This window comes from Temnothorax nylanderi, unplaced genomic scaffold (assembly GCF_030848795.1).
Source record: "Temnothorax nylanderi isolate EJ_2023f unplaced genomic scaffold, tnyl_v1.0 TNYL_tig0485_pilon, whole genome shotgun sequence".
Classification (NCBI taxonomy): domain Eukaryota; kingdom Metazoa; phylum Arthropoda; class Insecta; order Hymenoptera; family Formicidae; genus Temnothorax; species Temnothorax nylanderi.
In genome coordinates this window covers 98,381-120,647 of record NW_027249547.1, presented here as the reverse complement: position 1 = coordinate 120,647, position 22,267 = coordinate 98,381, and the positions used below count along the sequence as shown (strand labels likewise).

The following is a 22,267-nucleotide window of genomic DNA, read 5'->3' as shown; positions in this document are numbered from 1 at the left end:
GGCCAAGTGCTTTGTATTACAAACGCTTTATTAAACTGTTCAATATAAACAATGGCATCGTGTATATTGTAGTAGAAGCTCATATAACGATACGATGTACATCGACCTAAATATCACCACGTATAAACGAAATATACACGAAGAAGAGCGGCAGAACGAGGAGAAAATCTCTTTGTTCTAAATTCACGCGTTTTTGCGACATTGATAGCACATCTCGCCAACTTTTTGGAAACTCGTGCAACACGATCTTTGAATAAGAATTTTTCGCTGTGAAAAGATATAGGTAAATTCACAGATAGATCTTTCGAGTCGCAAACGAATACCAGAAAGTATTTCACTATGGATAAATTGGGTATTCATTAAAACTCGTTCATTTCGCGGGAAATAAGAAAAACAAGAAGTGAGAAAACAGTATCACATGTGATAAAAGTAAATTCGTTGATGGCCGGTTGCATCGAGCTTGGCTTCATCGATTCCTTCGTTTCTTCCTACCGGAACGATCGGTTGAACGGTGACCAAACATGGGACGTTATTCATAGACTCGCAGAGAAGATCGGACTATGAATATCGTCTATAATCGCGATGAAACCGGTCATCGGTCGGAGATGAAATTTGTCCTGCAAAGCACCGGTGAACGGCACCAAGTTGCCAAGCGCGAGCCGAAAATCGTGGGAGATTCGTCTTTTGTTGTAGCTTATCACATTCGTGTATGGCATATCGTATTTTAACGTATAAAAATAAAAAGTTCGGCTCGCCGGTCCTTCCGGTATATCGACGAGTGCCGTTCATCGGGTTTACTCGACGATTTTCTCCTTTAAAGTCTATTTAGACGGAACGATCTTGCAAAATCGTGTAAAGCCATCAGATTCACGTAATAATTTATTGAATTATTTGATTACAAATTAATTAAATTACAATGTATTTTTTAATTACATATCTGATTGTTGAGACGTAAGTGACAAACGTGATTATATCCATGTCGCTGTTTTTCGTTGAAATTCGTCTGCGCGATATTAGTGAATGGAATGGAATATGAATGTTTTGAATTCTGCAACGTCTTGCGATCACCATTGCGAGTGGTTTTCGAACAATGTCTCGCTCCGTCTAAATGGTTCTTAATGACGCTAAACTAAATATCTCTTGAATGATCTAAGTATCTGTCCTAAGTAAACGGCGCCACACGCGAACGGATTATCCGCTTAATAAATCCACTCGATCGCAGCGAGTTCGCGAAACTCCATTCCTTGAGAAGGAATCAGGAAGGAAGTTCAATCAGAAAATTTATCAGGCATCGCTATATATACTTTAGATTTTTCGCAGAGAAAAATAAATAAAGGTTCAGCGGTGCATAATTTACCCCGCTGTACATGTGTTACGTAAATATTCAATTTGCTATAGCTAGACGATTTGAAAATCGTCCATGTTAATGTTTGTAAATTGTTTCATCATTTCTCGAAGCCCCGTTGAAGTAAAACTACGGCGAAATCGAGCGACAGATAAAAAAAAGCGGAGAACCCTTATCGCGATCGATTCTACGATAATAATCTACGCGACATCAGATCGGCATCATAATACTGTAACGATAATCCTCACGCGAAATTCTTGAAAGAAAAATTGGAGGCACTATGCTTGGACGTTCTCGCGCGGAGCGCGATTCTTTGTGAAACGCACAAATCTTGCGTTTCTTTTTTTAATTATTATCTTCCTCTCTTTCTCTCTCATTACGTAATAACGTTACATCAATAATATATCTCGACGGGTTTTATCAGCTCTAATCCAGCGAGAAGCGGAACATCGGAGAAATATTTTACGCTCGCCCTTATCATCCACTTCTACGATAATGGCAATGCGTGTCGCGCGTGAGTGTTTAGATCAACTTTGAATTATTCAACAATAAGTGAGAATAAATGAAAGCAACGAGACGCGACGTTATATTCGTAGCTGAGATTTAGCTTCGCACTTCATTTCTTCGCATTTCATTTATCATCCCGTTCGTAAAAAGTTGTGCACTCTTCCGAATATTCCCATCGGTTTTTCCGCCGGATGCGATTCAAATAAATTCGAACGAATTAATTTAAAGTTGTACGAATTAATTTTATTAATTATATCATTAGTATCAAAATGACATTTTGCGTAGCTAAGTATATCTCGAGCGTGCGGTTCAACGCACGTAGTTATTAGCAATTTGTCGTGTAAGAGTTGAGACTAAGTGCGTGATTTGGGTATCTAATATTTCTCCGTCACTATTTTCCGGAAACAACTCAAACTCTGCATTTATACAAAATTCGCGGATCGCGGATCGCAATAAAAGAAAAAAGAGGAAAATAAGAAAGAGAGAGAGAAAGAGAGCTTAAACATTCTGTACAGTTTTTGGATTGAGTGGCTCGGTCGCCGGCGATTTCGCGTTTTGCTGAGCCCTTCTCGCGGCTCGTCGCCTTCTGTCCTTCTTTTTCGCTCCCAAGGCCAGAAAATTGTTGTGAAAGTACTCCTCGATCTCCGACAGCTTCTTCCCGTGCGTCTCCGGCAGCAGTAGCCACACGAAAATAGCTGCTCCTACAGAAACGCCAGCGAAGAACCATTGCACCGCATATGAACCTTGAAACAAAAGAATTTCCTTAATCAAGTTTGTCAAATTGTTTTGAAATACAAGATTTATATAAATTTTTGTCGTTTGGATTTTATATAATGAGTAAAAAGTAAAAGCATTCAGATTAGATTTAAAAAAAAATAAAAAAATAATTGCATACAAAATAGAAATATAAAGGTATACGAAAGTAATTGGAATATGAAAGAGACAGATAAGATATGTATCACGGTATGATAATTATACAAAATATAAATATTTCGAATATCGTACCTCCCAGAAAAGTCTGCAAGCTTCTGTAGCTTTGCAACGCGGCGAACATGAGCAGATTCGCCATGGAATAGCTGATGGAATGGGCGATTCCGCGGATTTCGGTCGGGAACAATTCCGCCGTCATGGTCCACGGAATAGTCAGCATCCCGATCATCGACGTGCACACGTAAAGTAACAGACACGCCACCGGTACCTGCGAACATCACGTCGCATTTTCTCTTGTGCGGGTCTTTAAAAATTAAATTTCACAAAATCATACGAGGGATATAATCCTCGAAACCCACCCAATACCCGCTGCGATCGCCGTTCTTGATGTTCAGCGTGAAGTAACCGGAGACGATCATGCACACAGCCATCCCGAAGGACGATATTATGCACAACGGTCGTCTCTTGTATCGCCTCAGCAGCCAAGTGTTCACCATGGAGCACAGGAAACGCGTCAGGCCCACCAAAATCGACGCTATGTATTCATCCACCCCCGCACCTACTTCCTGAAAATTGTAAAAAATTCGATACCTATTATAGTCTTACTGTATCCACTACCAGTTTATACAAATCGATCATTAATAAATAAATTTAAATATCACTACGTGTATTTAAATCACGATTGAATACAATTTACAAACTATACAAAAAATAAGACTCTCAAGAATATACAATCTAAAGATGAAGTAATATAAGAGATAAATAAGAACCAATGCTGATGGTGAAGCAAAATTATATAAGTAATACAGTAAGGTAAATCTTTTAAAACTACGATTACAAACGTTGTACTGCATCTCATAATTTTGTATACACTGAAGAGGGTCTAAACTAAGACCGAGAAACGTTTGTAATCGTAGTTTTAACAGATGTACCTTATTGTATTATATAATTTCGCTTCACATTTCGTCGGCGTTGGCTGTTACTTGCCTCTTATATTTACTTTAACAATTTGCAAAATACGAGAGAGCAAGATATATAATATATAAATTTATTGGATATATAAACAGGTATTTTTTTATTACTTGAAACCAAGTCACTGCGTAGAACAGCGTGATGTAAATTCCGGAGAACTGTTGAAACGTGAAAAGCAGGAAGAGTATCGACATGGGTTTCCATCCGGTCGGCTTGAGAAATCCCCGCCATTTATTGGACGCGCTGCTGTGCTTGCTCCGCCGTTGCTCGTTCAATTTAATTTCGTTCTCCTTCATAATATTGATAAATTGCGCCTCGGCCACCGATGTCTTGCTCTCCGATGTCTCGTTCTTGTAAAGCCTATTACGAACGACATTAGAGTTGTCAATTATTTACCCGTATATTAAGAATAGGAAAATCGAGAACATTACAGAGTCTTAGAAGGCCTTAAAAATTAATTTCAAAGAGCATTTAAGTTAATCAGTAAATCCTATTGGTTTTCTCAAATGAGAAGCGAGAGTGATCATTAGTAATTGTCAGTTTTGCTATTTAAGGTCTGTAATCTGTAAGAATCATAGACATATATATATAGACGGAGCATAAGGTGGATAAGGTGCCACTATAGGCGAGGGGTGTCCGGGTGTGTAAGATTTAGCGGGAAAGAGTCAGAATATCCAGGCCTTCGGTCATTTTCGACTGCGTTCGGCTCACATCAGCGCTAGGCTGTGTTCGGAAAATTCACTGCTTCACAGGCTTCACTCGGGTGCACAGTGCAGTAGTGCACACCAGCATCGCTCTGTCTTCGTTTGATAGCCGAATATAGGTATGTCCCCCTTACCGCGAATCTGTCTCCCCCGCTGAGCTTATGCTCCGTCTATATATGTCTACAGTAAAAATGTTGTCATTTAATTAACCAGATTGGATTTACCATTCCAGAGACTTCTTGGCGTCGTCGATGCGGCCCTTCGAGACGAGCCAAACGGGCGACTCTGGCACAAACAGCTGCACCAGCACGATGGGCCCGACCGAGTAGATGAGGCTGAGCCAGGCGACGAGTTCCCATGGTAAGTAAGCACCCTTCAGATAACACAACACCATGCCGAAAGACGCGAGCGTCGGCCCGAACGAGATCAAGGAGCCGCGCAGCTCCGGCCTGGCTACCTCGGTGATGTAGACGATCGCTGGCGAGGTCGCCAGGGCGGTCGCTAATCCGGTTAACAAACGACCCACCAGCAACATTGGTATATTTATCGACGTGGCGATGAGGATCCAACCGATTACGGAAGGAATCGCGCCGATCTGCAGGGTTCTCAATCGACCGAACGTCTCCATCAGGAAGCCCCCTAATAACGCGCCAATCGGCGCACTCACCACGGCCAAACTGGCTGAAAGTAACAGGATCGATCTTATTTATTTTACTTATTGTTAGTCCTTAATTCCAACCTATTCTCGTTATATCTCGCTTTATTAGCTCCAGCGTATTTTTACACCGTAAAGAGAATATAAGATAACTGTCGAACAACACGGTACTTGAGTTTCACGAAGTTGGAGTAACATGCTCACACAATAAAAGAAATGCATGTAGATGCAGGGGTAGAGTTTATGTTGTTGTTTTTTTAAGGATTCCTTGGAACTAAATGCTCAATTTTATACGAATGTGTGTCTCGATTTTCACGGTTTTCAATAATACAGAACTAATTAACCCGAGAACGGGCGCCTGATTTTTTTTTCATAAATGGTTACCTGGGGTAACCCCAATTAAAAGTTATTGTTATTAATTACACATTGCATACTTTTGATTGTTTTATAATTTATTAGTATTTGAGGACAATATGTATATATAGATTTACTCAACATTTTCTTAAAAAAAGTATAAAGGAGAAACCAAAAAAATATTTAAAAAACGAAAGAAATACGTAAAAATTACTGTGATATGAATTTGATTTTTTTCGATACTGAGGTATAAAAATCACCCCAGGCGACCATTTATGAAAATTACCTGTATTTTCCCCGACTAGTCGTAGATCGTAGAGCCATTTTTAATTATTTACATCCGATTCAATAAAATTACATATTCGAATAACATAAGAGACCTCGATTAAAATTGTCGACTACGATCATCGGCATTCTAGATTGAAAGTTTATCTATAGTAAGAAAACAATCTTCCGTTGTCGCGAGAAGATTGCAATGCCGATGGGCAATAGATTGAGCTTGCGTAACGCGAATTTAATCAGAGCACAATGATCGATCAGGCAACAGACACGCACGGCGCGCACGTACGGTTTTCTTCCGATAATTGCAACAACTTTTACGTAATACGTCTACTCTCGTGACGATACTTGATCGATAGGAAAGATAGCTAACTGTCAACGAGATATCAGTAATGATCTGACGCTGTATTTACAATACTCTATTTTACGATAAATATGTATATATTGTATATACATTTTTACGATAACGTTTACATAACAATAGATTATTTCGCGTCGTCATCGTTTCGAGTACTAATGAATATATTATTCACGGAAGGGGACGACCAGGGTAGTTATCGTAATTCGTATAATTGATATTACGCGCGTAATCTCTTTCACGGAATAATGCGATGTCTTTCGCTGTTATCGCCTTCGTATTTATTGCCGCGCATATACGCCACATATTTGTGCTACCTCACCTATCCAGGAAGTTTGCTCCTTCGTGGCATGCAACTTCGCGTCTTCCTTCTCCAGATGAGGAATGAGAGTCGCTGAATACGCCATGGTGAAGCCCACCGCTATGTGGAAAGACGCAGCGACGATGCAAGCAGCGATCTGCGAAGGTTCAAAAGCGACGTGCACAGCTTCCGCGAAATGAACATTTCGCCTTGGCTCGCTACTTTTCTACGATCCTCTCAAGCTCCGCGAAACATGAGCAAACAAGAACACTTTCTCTTTCAAACGAATTTTTTTATCTGAATATCTTTTCACTATAATTTCTCTAAATTTTTGAAAAATTGCTCTCAAGAGATCTTATCATTTTTTAAAATAAAATTATTAATCAAAATGCGAAAAAATGTGAGACTAAACGTAATTTACTGCACTTTCGCAACAATTAGAAGGACACAGCCTTCGGAGAGCATTTTCCGCATGGAAAACATGCTACCGCCCTAAAGTAAGAAGAAATAATTATCCGTGATGAGATAACGCCGATAATTGGTACCTCTCGGATGGCATTTCTAATATTCGTCGGCTCGACGAAACCTTTGTTGAGGCTCCGGCTCGAAACAATCGCATCTTTGAAGCACTCTCGCTCGTTCTCTTCGATGTTCTTCGACGCCTCCCGCTCCACGCTGAAACACAACGGGACGTCATCAATCGATCTTCAAATAAACCGTGCGAGAAATAACGTCGTACCGGCGCGAGTTTTTACTCTTGTCTTTTACTGCGACTCGCGCCTTTTTCAAGACCGAGTTGCAATTTACGGCAGCCGTTTGTCACGTGCATGCGTTTGACGTGCCATTTAAGTGACGGCGCGACGCGTATCGCCTCTCGCCTGTATTCATTTAAACCGCGGCTGTAGTCCATAAATATTTATAACGCCGATCCTCGCCGCGCCGCGCCGGTGTGTTTTGGTTTCTCGCGAGTTTCGTATGTCAAAACGCAATCCGCCGTCGACAGCGATGCGTAATCCTCAAATTGAATTTCGACCGATGTAATTAGACCGCGTTACACCCGTCGTAACGTTACAGTAAATGATATTTGAACATTCCTTATTGCAACAGCAAATGCGATCATTTAATATTTTATTGCAAACAAATATTATAATATTCATATATAATTTACATATATTATATATTTATACATGATAATGCTACATATTTAAAGTAAAGTTTAAAATTCGAGTTGAACTTCAATTAATAAGTGTGTCATAGGTGAAATACGATAGCTCGTTTTTCATTAATACACATTGTGTTTTTGTAATCAATATTTGTCTGTTCTGTTTTCTATTCTGTTTTTTTATTCGACACTTCTCTACCGCTTTTAAGCAGTTCCGCAAAAATGTCTAGGCCGCTACGAGGTTGCAATAAGCCAGCGCTATATTTATGGCGCTATTTCGCTCGCAGCTTGACGTAAAAAAAGTCACGTAACTTTTAGAAGCACAGCGATAATATTAAGTAAAGACGTGTGTTTATTGGATTCTGTTTTCGTAGACGTTTCCCAAGCATCGAGCCCGGCACCTATTATACGAATTACAAAAACTGGTTTCTTCGGAATATGGTCTAACAGTTCAACAGCGTGCCCGTCGTAACAGCTTCAGTTTCGGCTGCAATTCCCGAATATCGTACCATTATCATACCAATTTTTCTGATTTGTCTGCAATTAAATTCGTTTAATTACGGCGCTAAAATTAATGATCTTGCATCCTCACAATCAAAAAAATTGTCAGGAAGAAAATTGACGTAAGATGCGGGCAAAGGAAAACCATATCAAATGAGTAACTCTCACTGTCGATTTGTGACTTCGTTTAACAATACGGGTAATTATTATTATTTTTTTTTTGTTACGATGATATTAAATTGCCGTATATAAGTTCAGAGAATAGGACCGGCGGTCCTTAATCAATTAATTTACCATGCAAGGAAACATAAGTCGCTGGTTGCGTCTGCTAAACATAGGCAATATCAAAACGATAGTCTCGCATAACAATGAGATCATGCGGATCAAGCGTGTTGCACCGTGGCTCATTTATCGTGGTAATTTATCGCTAATTTATCACGGTAAATCAATACTGTTTTAATTTAAGGAGAAATGCTGCGGAAGTGAGAACTGATTATTTTCAATGATTATTTTTAATCAGCAATTTCTTTTTCCGTCGCTAAACACTTCTCGTAATTTAGTCGACAGGCTTGTTAAAAAATCACTGCTATTTTATTATATATAAATACAGAACACTGTTCACCGTTCATGATTTTAATAATATGTTTTTTAATTCATACTAATTCTTTTAAAGAATATTACAAAAGTCTGAGTCTTTTCCAAGTGTGAATTTTCCTCACACGGACACTTAGCTAACAAATTAATTTACATGACGTAACGAAGCGCTTGGAAACGTCCTCGTTGAGCAGACAATTGTTCTCAGTTAAAAATAGAGCGACGATCTTGGCTAGATCAATTATGTACTTGATGAATTAACGCGCGTTAATTGACGTATCATTTAACACAGTAGCAGTTAAATCTGGTTTCTTACCGTGACTTTAACAAGCTGGAAGGCAAACAGCAGATTGCAGTTTAATATATCTATTATTTGTAAACTACCTATTTCTTATCGGATATATATAGGTATATATATATATATATTTTTTTTTTAATTCAGTTACTTTGTATTAGACAATTCGATCAATTGTTATGATGCTGTATGGATTCTTATAACAAGAATTTGTTACAAGAAAACTGTGGTCATCTTTACGCGAGACTTCAAACAATTATCCTCCTTTAGATGATGTTGCTTACGCCATACATATAGCGAATTAAGGTGACAAATTATGCAATACATGTTTATACACGCTGCAAAATGTTTATAGCCAATTTGTATACAACAAAACTTGATAATCTCTATTCGGAATTGTATTTGCGTTGCATATTCAGAGTCACAGCTCGTTCACTTATCTGATAGAGATAAAACTGTTATCGCGATTATATCATTAAGAAATCCGTATTACGTACGGACAATGACTGGCTCGATCATTCGCAATCACTACGATTACGGTCAGGAAGTACAATAATTTTCGCAATGCATCATTTTTTTGCATAATGCTTTCCTGAAATAATTCTAAGCTCGTCATTTCCTCGTCATGGATCTATTTTCGTCACGCTCGTAGCTTCTCCGCGAACGTCATGTAAAAAGTGCACGATGCAGAGTGTCGAATAAAACCATTCCAAGATATTTTATTATTCAATATCGAAATGTTCAATTTTTAGTCAAGAGCTGAACTTGTCAAGCTCGTAAACGTTCACGTTCATATATCGCGCGCTCATAAATTTAAAACACCTCAAATCGACTTACACTGTTAAATTCATAGTATCAAATTATACTCAATTTGAGTCATTTTTAACCATTCCTGTAGGTCGCCACTGTTCCTCAATATATCGTTAATTTAACTAAAACAATGTTAATTTAACTAACCCAATGGAGTTAAAATAATACTGTTTTGTGTGTTAAGATAATCAATTCCGACACACATGGTAGTTAAAAATAACAAAATGTTATAATTAACTCAAGATATTGGTTTAAATTTTATGTTTCTATAATATTTAACAATGTACATTCGCGAAGCAAGTTCGTTATAGATTTACACTTGCTGAACCACGCGCAGACAATATACCTGGATACTCAGAGCAAGCGCAACTCATTGTCATGCCGGTCCCCCATTTTTCTGATAGCTTTGCGTAGCCAGAAGAATAGGGAGAAGGCCAGGCCGGACTTGTTATTCATGGGCCATGTACTCCATCCCGTATTCAAGTGTGTGCATCGCGATTTGTTACACTAACATAAGTTAAGACAATGTACATCGCGACCGTACCGCGGAATCCGCGAGGCACGTGGCAGACGTAAGTAAATTGCCGACTCTCGAAATATCGATTCTATTTATGAAGACATACCGACTCGCGCGGACACAAGTGCGGAGTCGCGCACTTTAGCACTTTATTCTTTTATCCCCGTCTATACATCAGACGTCTAAATTTTTTATCCCATTTCCGCAACAGTTGCATTGTTATTACAAACGTGCGCTTGCGGCGAGAGCCGTTTGACATTTCGCATGAGCGAAAGACGGAGGAGTCGTTTCGCTTCGCTACACGTTGTCGTCGGGGGACTAATTACTGACTACGTACTTTGCGTGCTATCGGGGGTACATATCCACTCGCGAGACTTATTACGTCATTTTCTGCTCATTCAACTCGCCAGACGTATCGGCACCTCGCGCTTGTCTTTTTTTATTGGTTCAAAATGACGGGTATGGTCTTTGACAACGGCGTGTTTATTATTCCGCGCTAGTTCCGCGTCGCAAATCGCGGCTACTGCCGGTCGGGGTCGAAGGATCTTTCGCGCGATCGTCCTACAGCTTCGTTGCTAAAAGTAGACACGTTATTCGAACTGGCGTAACCACTCGCGTCATTAACCTTGGCCCTGATTCAACAAAGCCCAGCGATAATACTATCGTGACATATCGCAGGCAAATAAATCGTTGATATGTCCTCAATACCGTTTTCCGGTCAATATATTTTGCTCGATATTAATACGTAACAATCAAAGTCAAGGTCCATGAAACGGAGGCAGAAACGAAAATAAATGAATCCATTTAGAAGGAAATGCCACTTACCAAGCTGAATGGCCAATATTTTAAACATTATTAGGCTACCAAAGATCCAGACGTAAATAGCATTTTCTTCTAAATTGATGTGTGTGTGTGTGTGTGTGTGTGTGTGTGTGTGTGTGTGTGTGTGTGTGTGTGTGTGTGTGTGTGTGTGTGTCATAACGGGTCTTGTTTCTCTTAATATTGAAAATAAATAATTTGCAGCACGTACGAGACAAGTGCGTGGATAATTCTACGAATTTCGGTGACGTTACACTTTGTTATCCGATAACGCCATATGCGATGCGATTGCCGTAAATGGATCCAATATCGGTAAAAGCACGAAATTCACGGTCCTTGTATAGGATTATATCAAGCGATCAAATTATATCAAGTGCAAGCTCGTGATAAGGCATAATATATCGCGTCATTTTGCTACGGCACGTTTATCGCTAGCACTCTATCCTCTCCCATGTATTGATTAACATTAACACATCGACTGCCAAGCCATATTTGAAAAAAGTGTCCCCGACGCCAATTTCAATTATGCATGTTAAATTATTCAAAATCCAAAATATAATAAATATTTGTGTTAATAGACGTGTTAACGAATGTGTAATAACTAATAAGACAATGAGCCAAATCATCAAATACGAATTAACTCGTGTTAAACAGCGCACAGCAGTTTAATAATCGCAAAATTTGCGAGAGAAATAGATTTCGCGAGAGAAACAAATTCGTTTCTAGCTTTACGACGATGAAACAGTCGTGAGAATACTTCATAGCCCAATTACCTCTCATTCCGATTCAGGATTTGTGATCATCTTCTGTGCAACGATCACGCACTATAGTTGCATCATCGATTTCGCGTGATACATTCTTCGTGCCGAACAAACTGGCGAGGGGATATTTTGAAATGATTTCCAGCGATCTTTTTTTATTTCACGACGAGTATGTAAATTTTATAATTGTCGCCGATTCGAAAGCGATTATTTCTCTGCATCGTGATCGGTTCTTCATTGATGATACTAGCAAACAAAGCACACGAATGCGATTACGACGCGATTATGGCGCGGGTGCGTGCGGAAGAAACATCCACAAGCTCTTGCGTGTAGCCCCACCGACGTCTTTACGACATTCGAGAGACAATTTGTCACGAGAAGCTAACGTCACACGCATGTAACTCGAGGTCAAAGATTAATGGGCGAGCGATCTTGCAATCGAATGGCCGTTCACGAGTCCTCCTTTTGACTGCGATTTCAAAAATCTGTTGCCGATAATTGAAAAAACGTTATCTGTCGTGCATTCGAGACGCGTGATCGAGGACTTAAATCCTCATTATAATCTTGTTCGGCAGAGTTATCTCGATATTTTTATTTATAATTCAGAATTTATTAGACTTATATCCCAGATATTTTATTATTAAGGTTACTAATAATTATTCTCAATTTTAAAAAGAAATGTCCATACTTTAAAACTTAATATATAGGACTCGATTTAAATTGCTGCGTTATCGACGATGATTTAGCAATTTCATATGTTCACCGATGATCTTTAAGTTTTTTATGTCAGCAAAAAACAAAATACAGTTATCTTGCTTCTCTCAAGATGCAATAATTTCAATTTAACATACTGTTCAAAAGAACTATCCGATAACTTTACAGCGATTTTAAAACTATACGTCGCATAACTGTTTATGCAATTACAAAGAACGTGACGGAATCGAATTACAATTTCAATCATATCGCTGCCAAATCGAGACACTTCAGCTTCACGTCAGCGAAACTGGTTTCTCGAGTAAGTCTTCCTGTTAAAGTAGCCGCGGGCGTAAAGTCGCTCGTCTGCGTTTTAAAGACGTCTATTATGTTTGTCCCGGTATTGAAATCGTATCCTGATAATTATATAATAATCATTAAATTACATAATTGTCAGGATGGACATTATTTTGCGACTTCGACGTTCTCGCATTCAATTGTGCTCGAAGCTAAATTAATATTATGCATTCCCGTTCCTATAGCAAAGACAAAAGAAATAATTTCAAGGGATTTATAAAACAGAAATTAGGTATCTCCTAATTTTTATACCTTAGATATCTAAAGACGTGCCTTCCTGTCGAAGGATCAGAAAAGAATTTTTCGGGGTACCTTCTAAGCTTTCTAAAGAATACCTATATAAGCACATCTGGACTAATATAAAGATATTTTAGGGGATATGCTTCTCTATAGGTGAACGTAAGAAATGTCGGGGTAATAAAATGTCAGCAGGCTATAGAATAATTGTGCATCTTGGAGGTATTTTGGAATTTCTTTTCCACAGAAATAGAAAAGAAGAAAAGAACTAAGAAATTTATAGAAAGCTATCTTGGAAGATGATAAATGCATCCTAATACGAACTAATACGAAGATTAGATATTTTAAGACGTACTTTTTTTTCTAAAGATAAGAAATGTCGAGGTAAAAAAATATTAGTAGATTACAGAACAGCTATGTATTTTAGAACTTTGCCACACGGTATGTATAAACGGCCGGGCTAGAGAAGGAACAAAGAGCAAAGAACGCCTCGACAAAGAGCGAGGAAAAACTCTGGCGGGACCCGTTGAAGGTTTTTGATGGATCATTCTCGTAGAAACGAATTTTGTGCTTGCTTACTCAATCGTCAGAGGCGACCGCCTCTTTGTGATAAAAGAACCTCTCGCATTCTTCATCGAAATCCGAAGACTTAATGCTCGCGTAAGATCGAGATGATCGTCTAAATAAATCTCTTACTCCGTTATTGAAGTTCGCGTTCATCTCGTCATTGTCATTTTAAAACGCTCGCATTAGTTATACTAGTTATAGAGTCAATAAATCGCGGAAAGAACATCGACGAGGATCGATTCAAGGAAACAATCGAAGCACATTTGTTCTCCTTTATGTTTTACAACGGCGATTTACTCGACAGAGGTCTTATCGATAATGTGTATTTACCTCAATGAATAAGGATCCATCGTGGTTCTTTCTTCTCAATCGGACTACTATCGGTCGACACGTGTGTCTGTAGATTGTGTGTGTGCGCTTCTTCTCCTTCCTGCTGATTAGTGTTAGTCAAGTAGGCGTCTCCCTACGAACAGGCCCTCGTCAACTCTGCCCGACGTTGGCCAACATTTTATAGCCTAAAATTAAATCATAGCTTAAATCTTAAATCATTAAACATATAACATTTACATAACAGTTATAAATTTCCTTTTAATTATTATATAGATATATTATCACTGTGCAATATTAGCGTCTTCCTGTCGAATTCTGATTAGGTACAAAATACGAATTGGATTCTTGAGTAACCACTCGGCCCGCGGAGTAACGTTGCCTCACAACTATCTTACACGTTTTAAACAAAAACCATCCGATATCTCGGTCACAGCGACGCAACGCAGCAATTTTTGTGGTCAATGCATCGCGCGCGGAACAGTGACTTTCTATGTCGGATGCAAAACCGATTTTTCTCCTTGCATCGTTGCGCGTCGCGATCGGCAAGATACGCGTTTCCCACTAATTCTCTCTCCCTCTCTCTCTCTCTCTCTCGTACATTTTACCGTTTCTTTTTTTTTCAATTATTAGATTGAGATAAAAAAATATAAGATGATTAGAACCACGAATTTCGCGTGATTACCATTAGACACTCTCTCTTTCTCTCTCTCTCGTACATTCTGCCGTTTTTCTCATCTTCGTTTATTAAATTGAGATGAAAAAATATAAGATAATAAAGAAAAGTGGAACCATCACGAATTTCGCGTAATTACCATTAGTCGCTCATTTTCTCGGGGCCATCATGTAGCCTGTTTTTACATACTTATTCACAGGAAACGAATACATCGGTGCAACTCGTGCCGAGTAAACGAGCGTCCGCCTCGTTTCAGTGACTTCTACGTTCTAGCACGGCCTGCCATCAGGGTTTCTCCGGAGACTAACGATCGCCATGGGTCCCAGAAGAAGAAGAAGCCCGGCGCCCGTCGTCTAACCGGCGATTTCATCTAAATTGCTCGCACGCGCGCGCGTCTTATCCGACTTTCATCCCGCATGACTTCCACCAACGACCTGCGAGCGCCAATAAACCGAGAAACCCATCGGCGATCGAGATCGCGTCCGGAATTCAAGAGAGAATAAAACTGTCCGAGATAGTAAAATAGAACACGAAATAGAAACAATAACTCTTCGATTGACGGAGTCAGGCGCGGAGTCAGGCGCGTTTATCAGAAATAAAATCTCGTTAATAATAATAATAATAATTAGGTCAATATAACACGATTAAAATTATATAAACGAACGTCGCTTCTATTCGTAATAAGATCTCGCACGAGAGAAGCTTCCGCGTGATTTTTTTCTCCTCTCGCGCGCAAAAAGAGAAGAGAATTGGTCGGATAATTTATGCGCGTCGCGGTGCATGGAACACTCGCGGCAAATACCGTAAATTGTCGCGGAGAGCGATCCATCGTGTTGCGAACGGCGAACGGTTTATTGGCGTATGCTATGTTACAAACTCGAGAAAAAATTCTGCAAATTCCCGGGATAAGAGTCGGTGCTCGATAATATGCGACTTTCCTCAGGATTTTCTCAGAGGAGACTTCCAATACGTGGACGCACTTAGCGTGAAAGCGATGCGCCTCTAAACTGTCTCTCACGACGAGCACGATGCGCGAGGTATTCAGACTTTTAGAAAACGAAAATCGTTATATACTTTGTAACAAATTGTTATTATAAAACATTCGGATTAACTCTTTTCGAATCTGCGAGCCTCTGCGTACAGAAAAATGTCCATCTATCACTGTTTAATTTCATTTTATTGTATTTTTTAAATAAATTATTGGCTTTTAATTTTCTTTTATATCGGAGAAGAGAAAAGATATATTGAATTTTTTCATCATAGATCTCAACGTTTTGAGTTGTATAATCAATCGGCAGGGTTTAATTGCGGGTTAAACGGCATTAGCTGCATGTACGAGCGTGGATGAGACTCGTAGAGATAAAGGGTTAAAATTGCGCCGGTTATGCGTTTAAAATTGCACCAACGCAGTCTGAGTTAAGTAAATCTTCGAGAGATTACAGTCTTACGATACACATAAACAATACACGTGGACAAAGGAAGAATCATTAGCCTCGTACGAGGTCAGGCTCTTCCGGCTTCGCATGATGCCAGGAGGGAAACGAGTTAGGTAACACGCTTCTTGTCTTAATCTTTCTTTTGCAATAAAACATATAACGAAGAAAATAAATCGTCCGCCGCTCCATCAGCTTTGCGTAAACCCGGTATAGACAATGTTGTTGCGATCGATCCTGTCATCCCACGAGATTCTCGTAACATCACCAGAGAGACAGGTTGATCGTCACTTCGCGGGCAAAAGGTCGTAAAAGTCGTCTGTTGCGATTGCACGAGACAACAAACTGCACAACTGTCGGTGGAAACAAATAAAGCGTGAGCATTGCGGCCGATTTAAGGCTTAATTTAAGCGCGACAACTCGTACCACGTGAATTCCGATCGGAATCATTTAATTATTTTATAAGACACTATTCATACTTTATACTCCGATCTTATATTTAAGATCGTCTTAAGTACAGTCTTAAGATGATAAGTTGTGGACCAATCACAGAGCCGTATCTTAAGACATTACTTAAAACGAACTTGAAATAAGAACGGACTATGAATACGGACTAGATTTCTATTGTGTTCTAGAGAAAATTAAATAATTCCGATCGAAATCCATTCCGAAGAGTTCCATAATACGAGTCCAGGTCAAGACCGATATATAATTCCGAATTTCTGATGAATGCCTTAGACGCAACGGCACAACAAGAAAAGATGACGGGAATCTCTGTCAGACATCGAATTCATTTAAGCTGCGAGTCTCGACACTTAATTTAAATGTAAACATCGTAGAATTATACTGGATATTAATTTTGTTAAGTCGATATTATTAGGTGACTGGGTATCGTAAACGTAGTTAAACTTTCTACCACAATTCGATAAACGTTCTATTTATTTCCTCACGCTTGCTTCTCGAGATACTGCGATAGAATATGTCCGAAACACATTCATCGATTTCATTACATTTCTATATTTTCTTTGGGATCTTGTATTTTTATTTCTTTATTTTCCTACTGAATCAGATTTGTTTAAAAAAAAGACGTGTTTGCTGCAGAAATCTGATTATTTAAACAATGCGATTCACTTTTAGCATGATTTGTTTTCAGTGAAAATTTGAATGTGGAGAGAAAGGAGTCGTTCTTGCTGCAGAATTCCATACATGATTCCCTTTTAATTTGAGTGGGATGTCGCCTTTTCTCACAATATATCGACAATTTATTTTCAGATATTTCCGCGATTCATTTTCAAATTATAATTTGGTTAAAATGTTTGCTGTAAAGACGTTGACTCTCCCTAAATTCGTCCTTACGTAGTCTATCTCTTTTGCAAATAAAACTGTACGTGCGATCGAATTTCCCCACGAGTTTCAGAACCGATCCGACGTCAGACATTCTGGTGGCCCGCTCGGCTCTCGGTGGTACGCTCCCAATGTTTACAAGAAATCCACGAGAATCGATCGATCCGCTGCGGATCAACGGCCCGACGTGGCGTCACGTCGCAAAGGACCGGCAGTAAATAATCGAACAAGTACGCGCGCTGTAAACCTGTCCCTTTTGGATGCATTTAACGTTATTTTCTCTCCTCTTTTCCTTTTCGAGACTCGAGAGTGTACGGTTATTCCCTTCTAAATGCGAACAACGCGGACAACGCAGCCCAGAAGCGATCGAGTTGTCCTGGTAACGGTGATTTGACAACAATTTAAAATTATCATCCGCGAAATGTGCCGTGATACAAACGCGCAGCTCCTTTCTCTTCGTCAAATAATAATAAATACCTCGCAAAATGTACAAATTAATCGAAAATGCATAAAATTCTTAAGCAAATAAAGAAATCTGATTGTGTATTTAGGTATTTCAAATTTCAGACTCGCGAGATTCGAGCTGCCGGCCGAAATACACGTGAAATCCAGGCCTGTCCGGCCGAGCACTCACCTCTCCAGGAATCGATCCTCCGTCGAGCGCCGCGAACGTTCACGAAGGGCAGGAAACGGGACGAAAGCCGGCTAGGAAAACGCCGGAGAGACGCCGGGAACTCCTCTCTCTGTGTTTCCGGCGAGATCGTTCTCGCGGAGAATCCCGAGACCAGCGCCGGCAGACGCGACGCGACCCGACGTGGCGATACGATCGACCGGCGAACGTACTACCGGGACTGTCCTGCTCGGCGACTGCTAGACGACTGAGCCTTGGAAACCTCGTTGCCTCGTTCCCCTACGTGCTCCTTCCCCTTCGGCTCATGTATTCCGCCTGTATTACGCATCGTTATCCAGACCGTCCACGTGATGACGATGGATTGTCTAAGGGTTGCTGAGGCTCGGGCGCCGTCGCCAATCGTCAGGCACCGGACCGATCTCAGGTCTATCATTCCAGATTACGATCCTTCGTTTTGTTCGCATAGTAAGACACCTTTTTTTTCCGGAAGAGGAGAAAGATACCTGAATAATAATATCTGATTGTATACCTGAATATAAAATTGTAAGAACGTTGAATTCTTCACATTAATTTCACAACTATATGAAGCCATTAAATAATTTCGACATTATGTAGAAAGATTTATGGATAATTTAGGCAGTCTCCCTGAGACTTATTTACCGAAAATTATGATTAGATAATTAGAGTCGTCGCATGAGGGGTCGATGATCGCTGCTTTTATTCTAATCCACGCTTCTTTCTCCAGCGTTCACATGATAACATTGATAACCCAGATAGAACTCACAATGGCATCATGATGATGTCATCATAATGTTATTCATTACTTAAAATAAAAATAAACATTTGCATAGATCAGGTATCTCTTTCTTCTGTTCCGAGAAAAAAAACACACTGTTAAATATTAAGGTGTGTTGAAATTTATTGTTTTAACTCCGGATGATAACGTCATCATGATGTCATATGTTCTATCTGGAAAGTAGAGCCACCTTTGTTTTCTGTTAGCTCTCGAAAGAATTGAGAGTGAAAGACGGAAAAAGGGCTGTTCTCGTAATTCGATGCTATGTAACTATTTAAAACCGAGAACCTTTGTCAATGACAGATGCCTTAGAAGGTTATTATCGTCGAAGACAGGAATATACAGTCTTACAACTTTGTTAGTTTTAATCAAAGATTTTCTGAGACGGTAAAATTTCTTAGGAATATTGAAAAGATTTTAAAACTTGCCATTATTTAACTGAGATATCTTCATTTAAAGTTTGAACCATCCTGAAAAGAATCCAAAAGAATAATCTGCTCACATTTAATGAAGCAACGTGCTCTTGTTAATCCTTTGTGGAATTTCAATCACGACATATTGGTATAATAAACTAAAAGATATTTGGCTGAAAAAAATGAAAAACAGAAAACATAAAAAATTAACAGTATAAGATTAATAAATTTTTCCTTCACGCATTGTTGCGAAGTAACGAATTTATTTCCACGTGATATAAGATATGTTCAATTCCGATAAAGGAATCTATCAATGCTGGGTCGCGCGTTACTCCGTTTATCTTGTATATTGATTCACGCAAAATCGATGACTCATTCCGCAACATACCATCGCGCTATGCAACCCCGCTACCTTTATGTCCATTTCCATCAATATAGATTAACTTTAATCGCGGTTTACCTTATTTTGTATCCTTTTTTATAATTTTTAAAACTAGAAAAAATAAAAAGTAAAATAAACCGTAGATTAAAATTAATTTACATTGGTGTAAGTGGACATTAATCGTTATCGATGCGAGAAGATAGGAAGCGTTTGCACCGGCGTATCGACGCGCTTGAAATTCCTCCGATTGTGTATCAGCTGTTCTCGTGAAAAACGGATACCGCGGTGCCGCGGCACTCCTGAGTTCCATATTGTGCGCAAAATGAATACGTGAGTTTAGCTTAGCGCGACACTTCAATGGCCTCAGGAGGTGACGCGACGTATTATGTAAAAGTGTAAAATTTCTAATGGCGTGACCTCGCATTCCTATTCGCGATAAAAAAATAATAAAAACGGCACTTCGTGCGGGCGACGCGTACGAAATTGGCTCACAAATCGATTAGCGGTACACGATTTTTAATTTTTCTCCGCGTTCTTGTGCCGTTGCGCGATTTGGAGCAAAGTTCCAAAATGAGGCGTTTTTTTGCCAGCCTTGATTACGATCGCTGACGTCAGGGCTTTCGCGTTATAGCACGCGAGCGAAACAATAACATTGAGAGCTTGTTACGCGTGTATTAATCACATGCGTGACGAAATTTTTTTTCTTTCCTTCCGCGGAACTTTTAAAGGCTTTTTCATCACGTGCGTCGCGTGATTTACATAATTATTACGCACCGCTGTTACATTTCGCATTATCTTTCCCTCTACCTATATTTTCTCTTTTCCTCTCGCATAGAGAGAAAAACCTAAAAATAATATAAATAAAAATTGCCAACGGAAAATATATCGGCGGCACAAACCAGAATTTTCTGGGATTCTATCACATAGATTACCGAGTGTTGAGTAATTTGCAATCATTTCTCAAGTTCAACTGCTCACTTGACCTGGCTAGATTGGCGGTATCACCGTTTATTGTTACGGATCATGTTAACACAAACATATTGAGACGTCTGTAACAAAATGATTTTAGACATGATGGACGTTTTACCGTCGAAAATTGAGGAAAATTACTTCTTCTAAAATTAATCTTGCATCTCCAGTGTACGTAATTAAAATCGTAGTGTCGAATTATATTCAATTTGAGTCATTTTTAATTATTCCTGTAGGTCGCCACTGCTCCTACTCTCAATAGAGTTAAAATAATACTCACAAATAATATTTCACTTTATTTATATATATATTGTAAAATAATACCCCAGGTAGCACATACACGTTTCATAAATGTTTTATAAGCGTTTTTCCGAAACGTTTTATAACCGATTTCTAGAAACGTTTCTCATGAGTAAAAATGTCCATTCGAAAAACGTTCGATGGAACCTTTCTTTTCCGATAAAATAACGTTTAAAAAACTATTATAGAAGCGTTTTGTTTTAATGATAAAGACATTTTAGATAAAGATATTTAAAATTCCTACTTTGTACGTCTTTTAAACGTGTTTATGACGTCTTTAAGACATGCGTGAGAATGTTCTAAAAGCTTTATGCATATACCATCTATGACGTCTATTCTTTTTCGAAGAAATTCCTAAACTGGTGCACATTCGTGCAATAAGTTAAAGTGAAACAAAATATATTTGTCTCACTCTAACTTAATTGCATTACTGATGTGCACTAGTTCAGGAAGTTCTTCAAAACGGAACACATGTATAAATGTTCTTATTTCAATGGCCACGTTCAGCAGAACGTTTATTTTGCAACTGTTGGAAGTTTTCTAAGCTCAGATTTGTCCGATGACAAATAGATTAAGACCGGTAGGACAAAATTAATTTAAGTAAATAAATGGATATATGTGCATGGATAAAATGATTTATTTTGTGCAATAATTAGTGCAATATAAATTTAAATGTTTCAAAAAAGGCTATTAAAGCTATTATATATATATATAGATAAAGCAAATTATAATTTTGAAAGAAAAAATTTAACAAATAGGTATTTTTGTTAACTGTAGAAACGTAAAAAATACGTTTCTTAAATCATGGTTTCAAAAACATTTTTGTTCAAACGTTTCTTAATGGTTCTTTACGGTTATGAAACTATGTATACGTTCAAAAAACGTATATGAAACTGTGCTACCTGGGACTATTTTGGGTTAAAATAATAAATTTCGACACACATGGTAGTAAAAAATAACAAAATATTATTCAACTCAAGGTATTGGTTTGAATTTCATCCTTTAATATTTAACTTTATCAAAAGTAATGAAAAAAATTGCCACAAAAAAACTAGACTATAACAATAATGTATCTCACCAACAACATTCATACTTATATAAATGTTAAATGTTGATTTTCCATGATTTAAAATATTTAAATTAACGTGAAATTATTTATAATATTTTCATTTCGTTTACAATCTGCAGCTTTTAAATTTTAATATTATACAATGAGAATTTTTTTTTATCTTACGGGACTGATAAAATGGCGAGCTTTTGTATTTCTGGTCGGTAAAT

General features: G+C 38.6%; 1 protein-coding gene and 1 long non-coding RNA gene across 2 annotated transcripts; one reads left to right on the top strand and one right to left on the bottom strand.

Moving 5' to 3' along the window:
• Positions 1-7: 7 nt before the first annotated feature.
• LOC139783284 (trehalose transporter 1-like protein) lies at positions 8-18,705 on the bottom strand. The gene is made up of 9 exons (XM_071722442.1): positions 18,133-18,705; positions 14,049-14,233; positions 6,951-7,080; positions 6,427-6,562; positions 4,683-5,139; positions 3,865-4,114; positions 3,142-3,348; positions 2,858-3,050; positions 8-2,595 (listed from the first exon to the last, which is right to left on the bottom strand). The coding sequence occupies exons 2-9, from the start codon at positions 14,066-14,068 to the stop codon at positions 2,351-2,353; spliced, it is 1,638 nt and encodes a 545-aa protein (XP_071578543.1). The 5' UTR covers positions 14,069-14,233; positions 18,133-18,705; the 3' UTR covers positions 8-2,350.
• Positions 4,461-5,357, top strand: LOC139783286 (uncharacterized). Its single transcript, XR_011721187.1, has 2 exons — positions 4,461-4,577; positions 4,691-5,357. It is a non-coding gene; the product is annotated as an uncharacterized lncRNA (long non-coding RNA).
• Positions 18,706-22,267: the final 3,562 nt, after the last annotated feature.

What these genes read in the sequence shown, in the direction of transcription:
- LOC139783284 (XM_071722442.1), bottom strand. Translation starts at nt 14,068, where the DNA reads ATGGATCCTTATTCATTGAG. An exon ending in GGAGCAAACTTCCTGGATAG is followed by an intron (nt 5,140 to 6,426) that starts GTGAGGTAGCAC and finishes TGTTACTTTCAG; the next exon opens with CCAGTTTGGCCGTGGTGAGT. An exon ending in GCGATCGCAGCGGGTATTGG is followed by an intron (nt 3,051 to 3,141) that starts GTGGGTTTCGAG and finishes TGATGTTCGCAG; the next exon opens with GTACCGGTGGCGTGTCTGTT.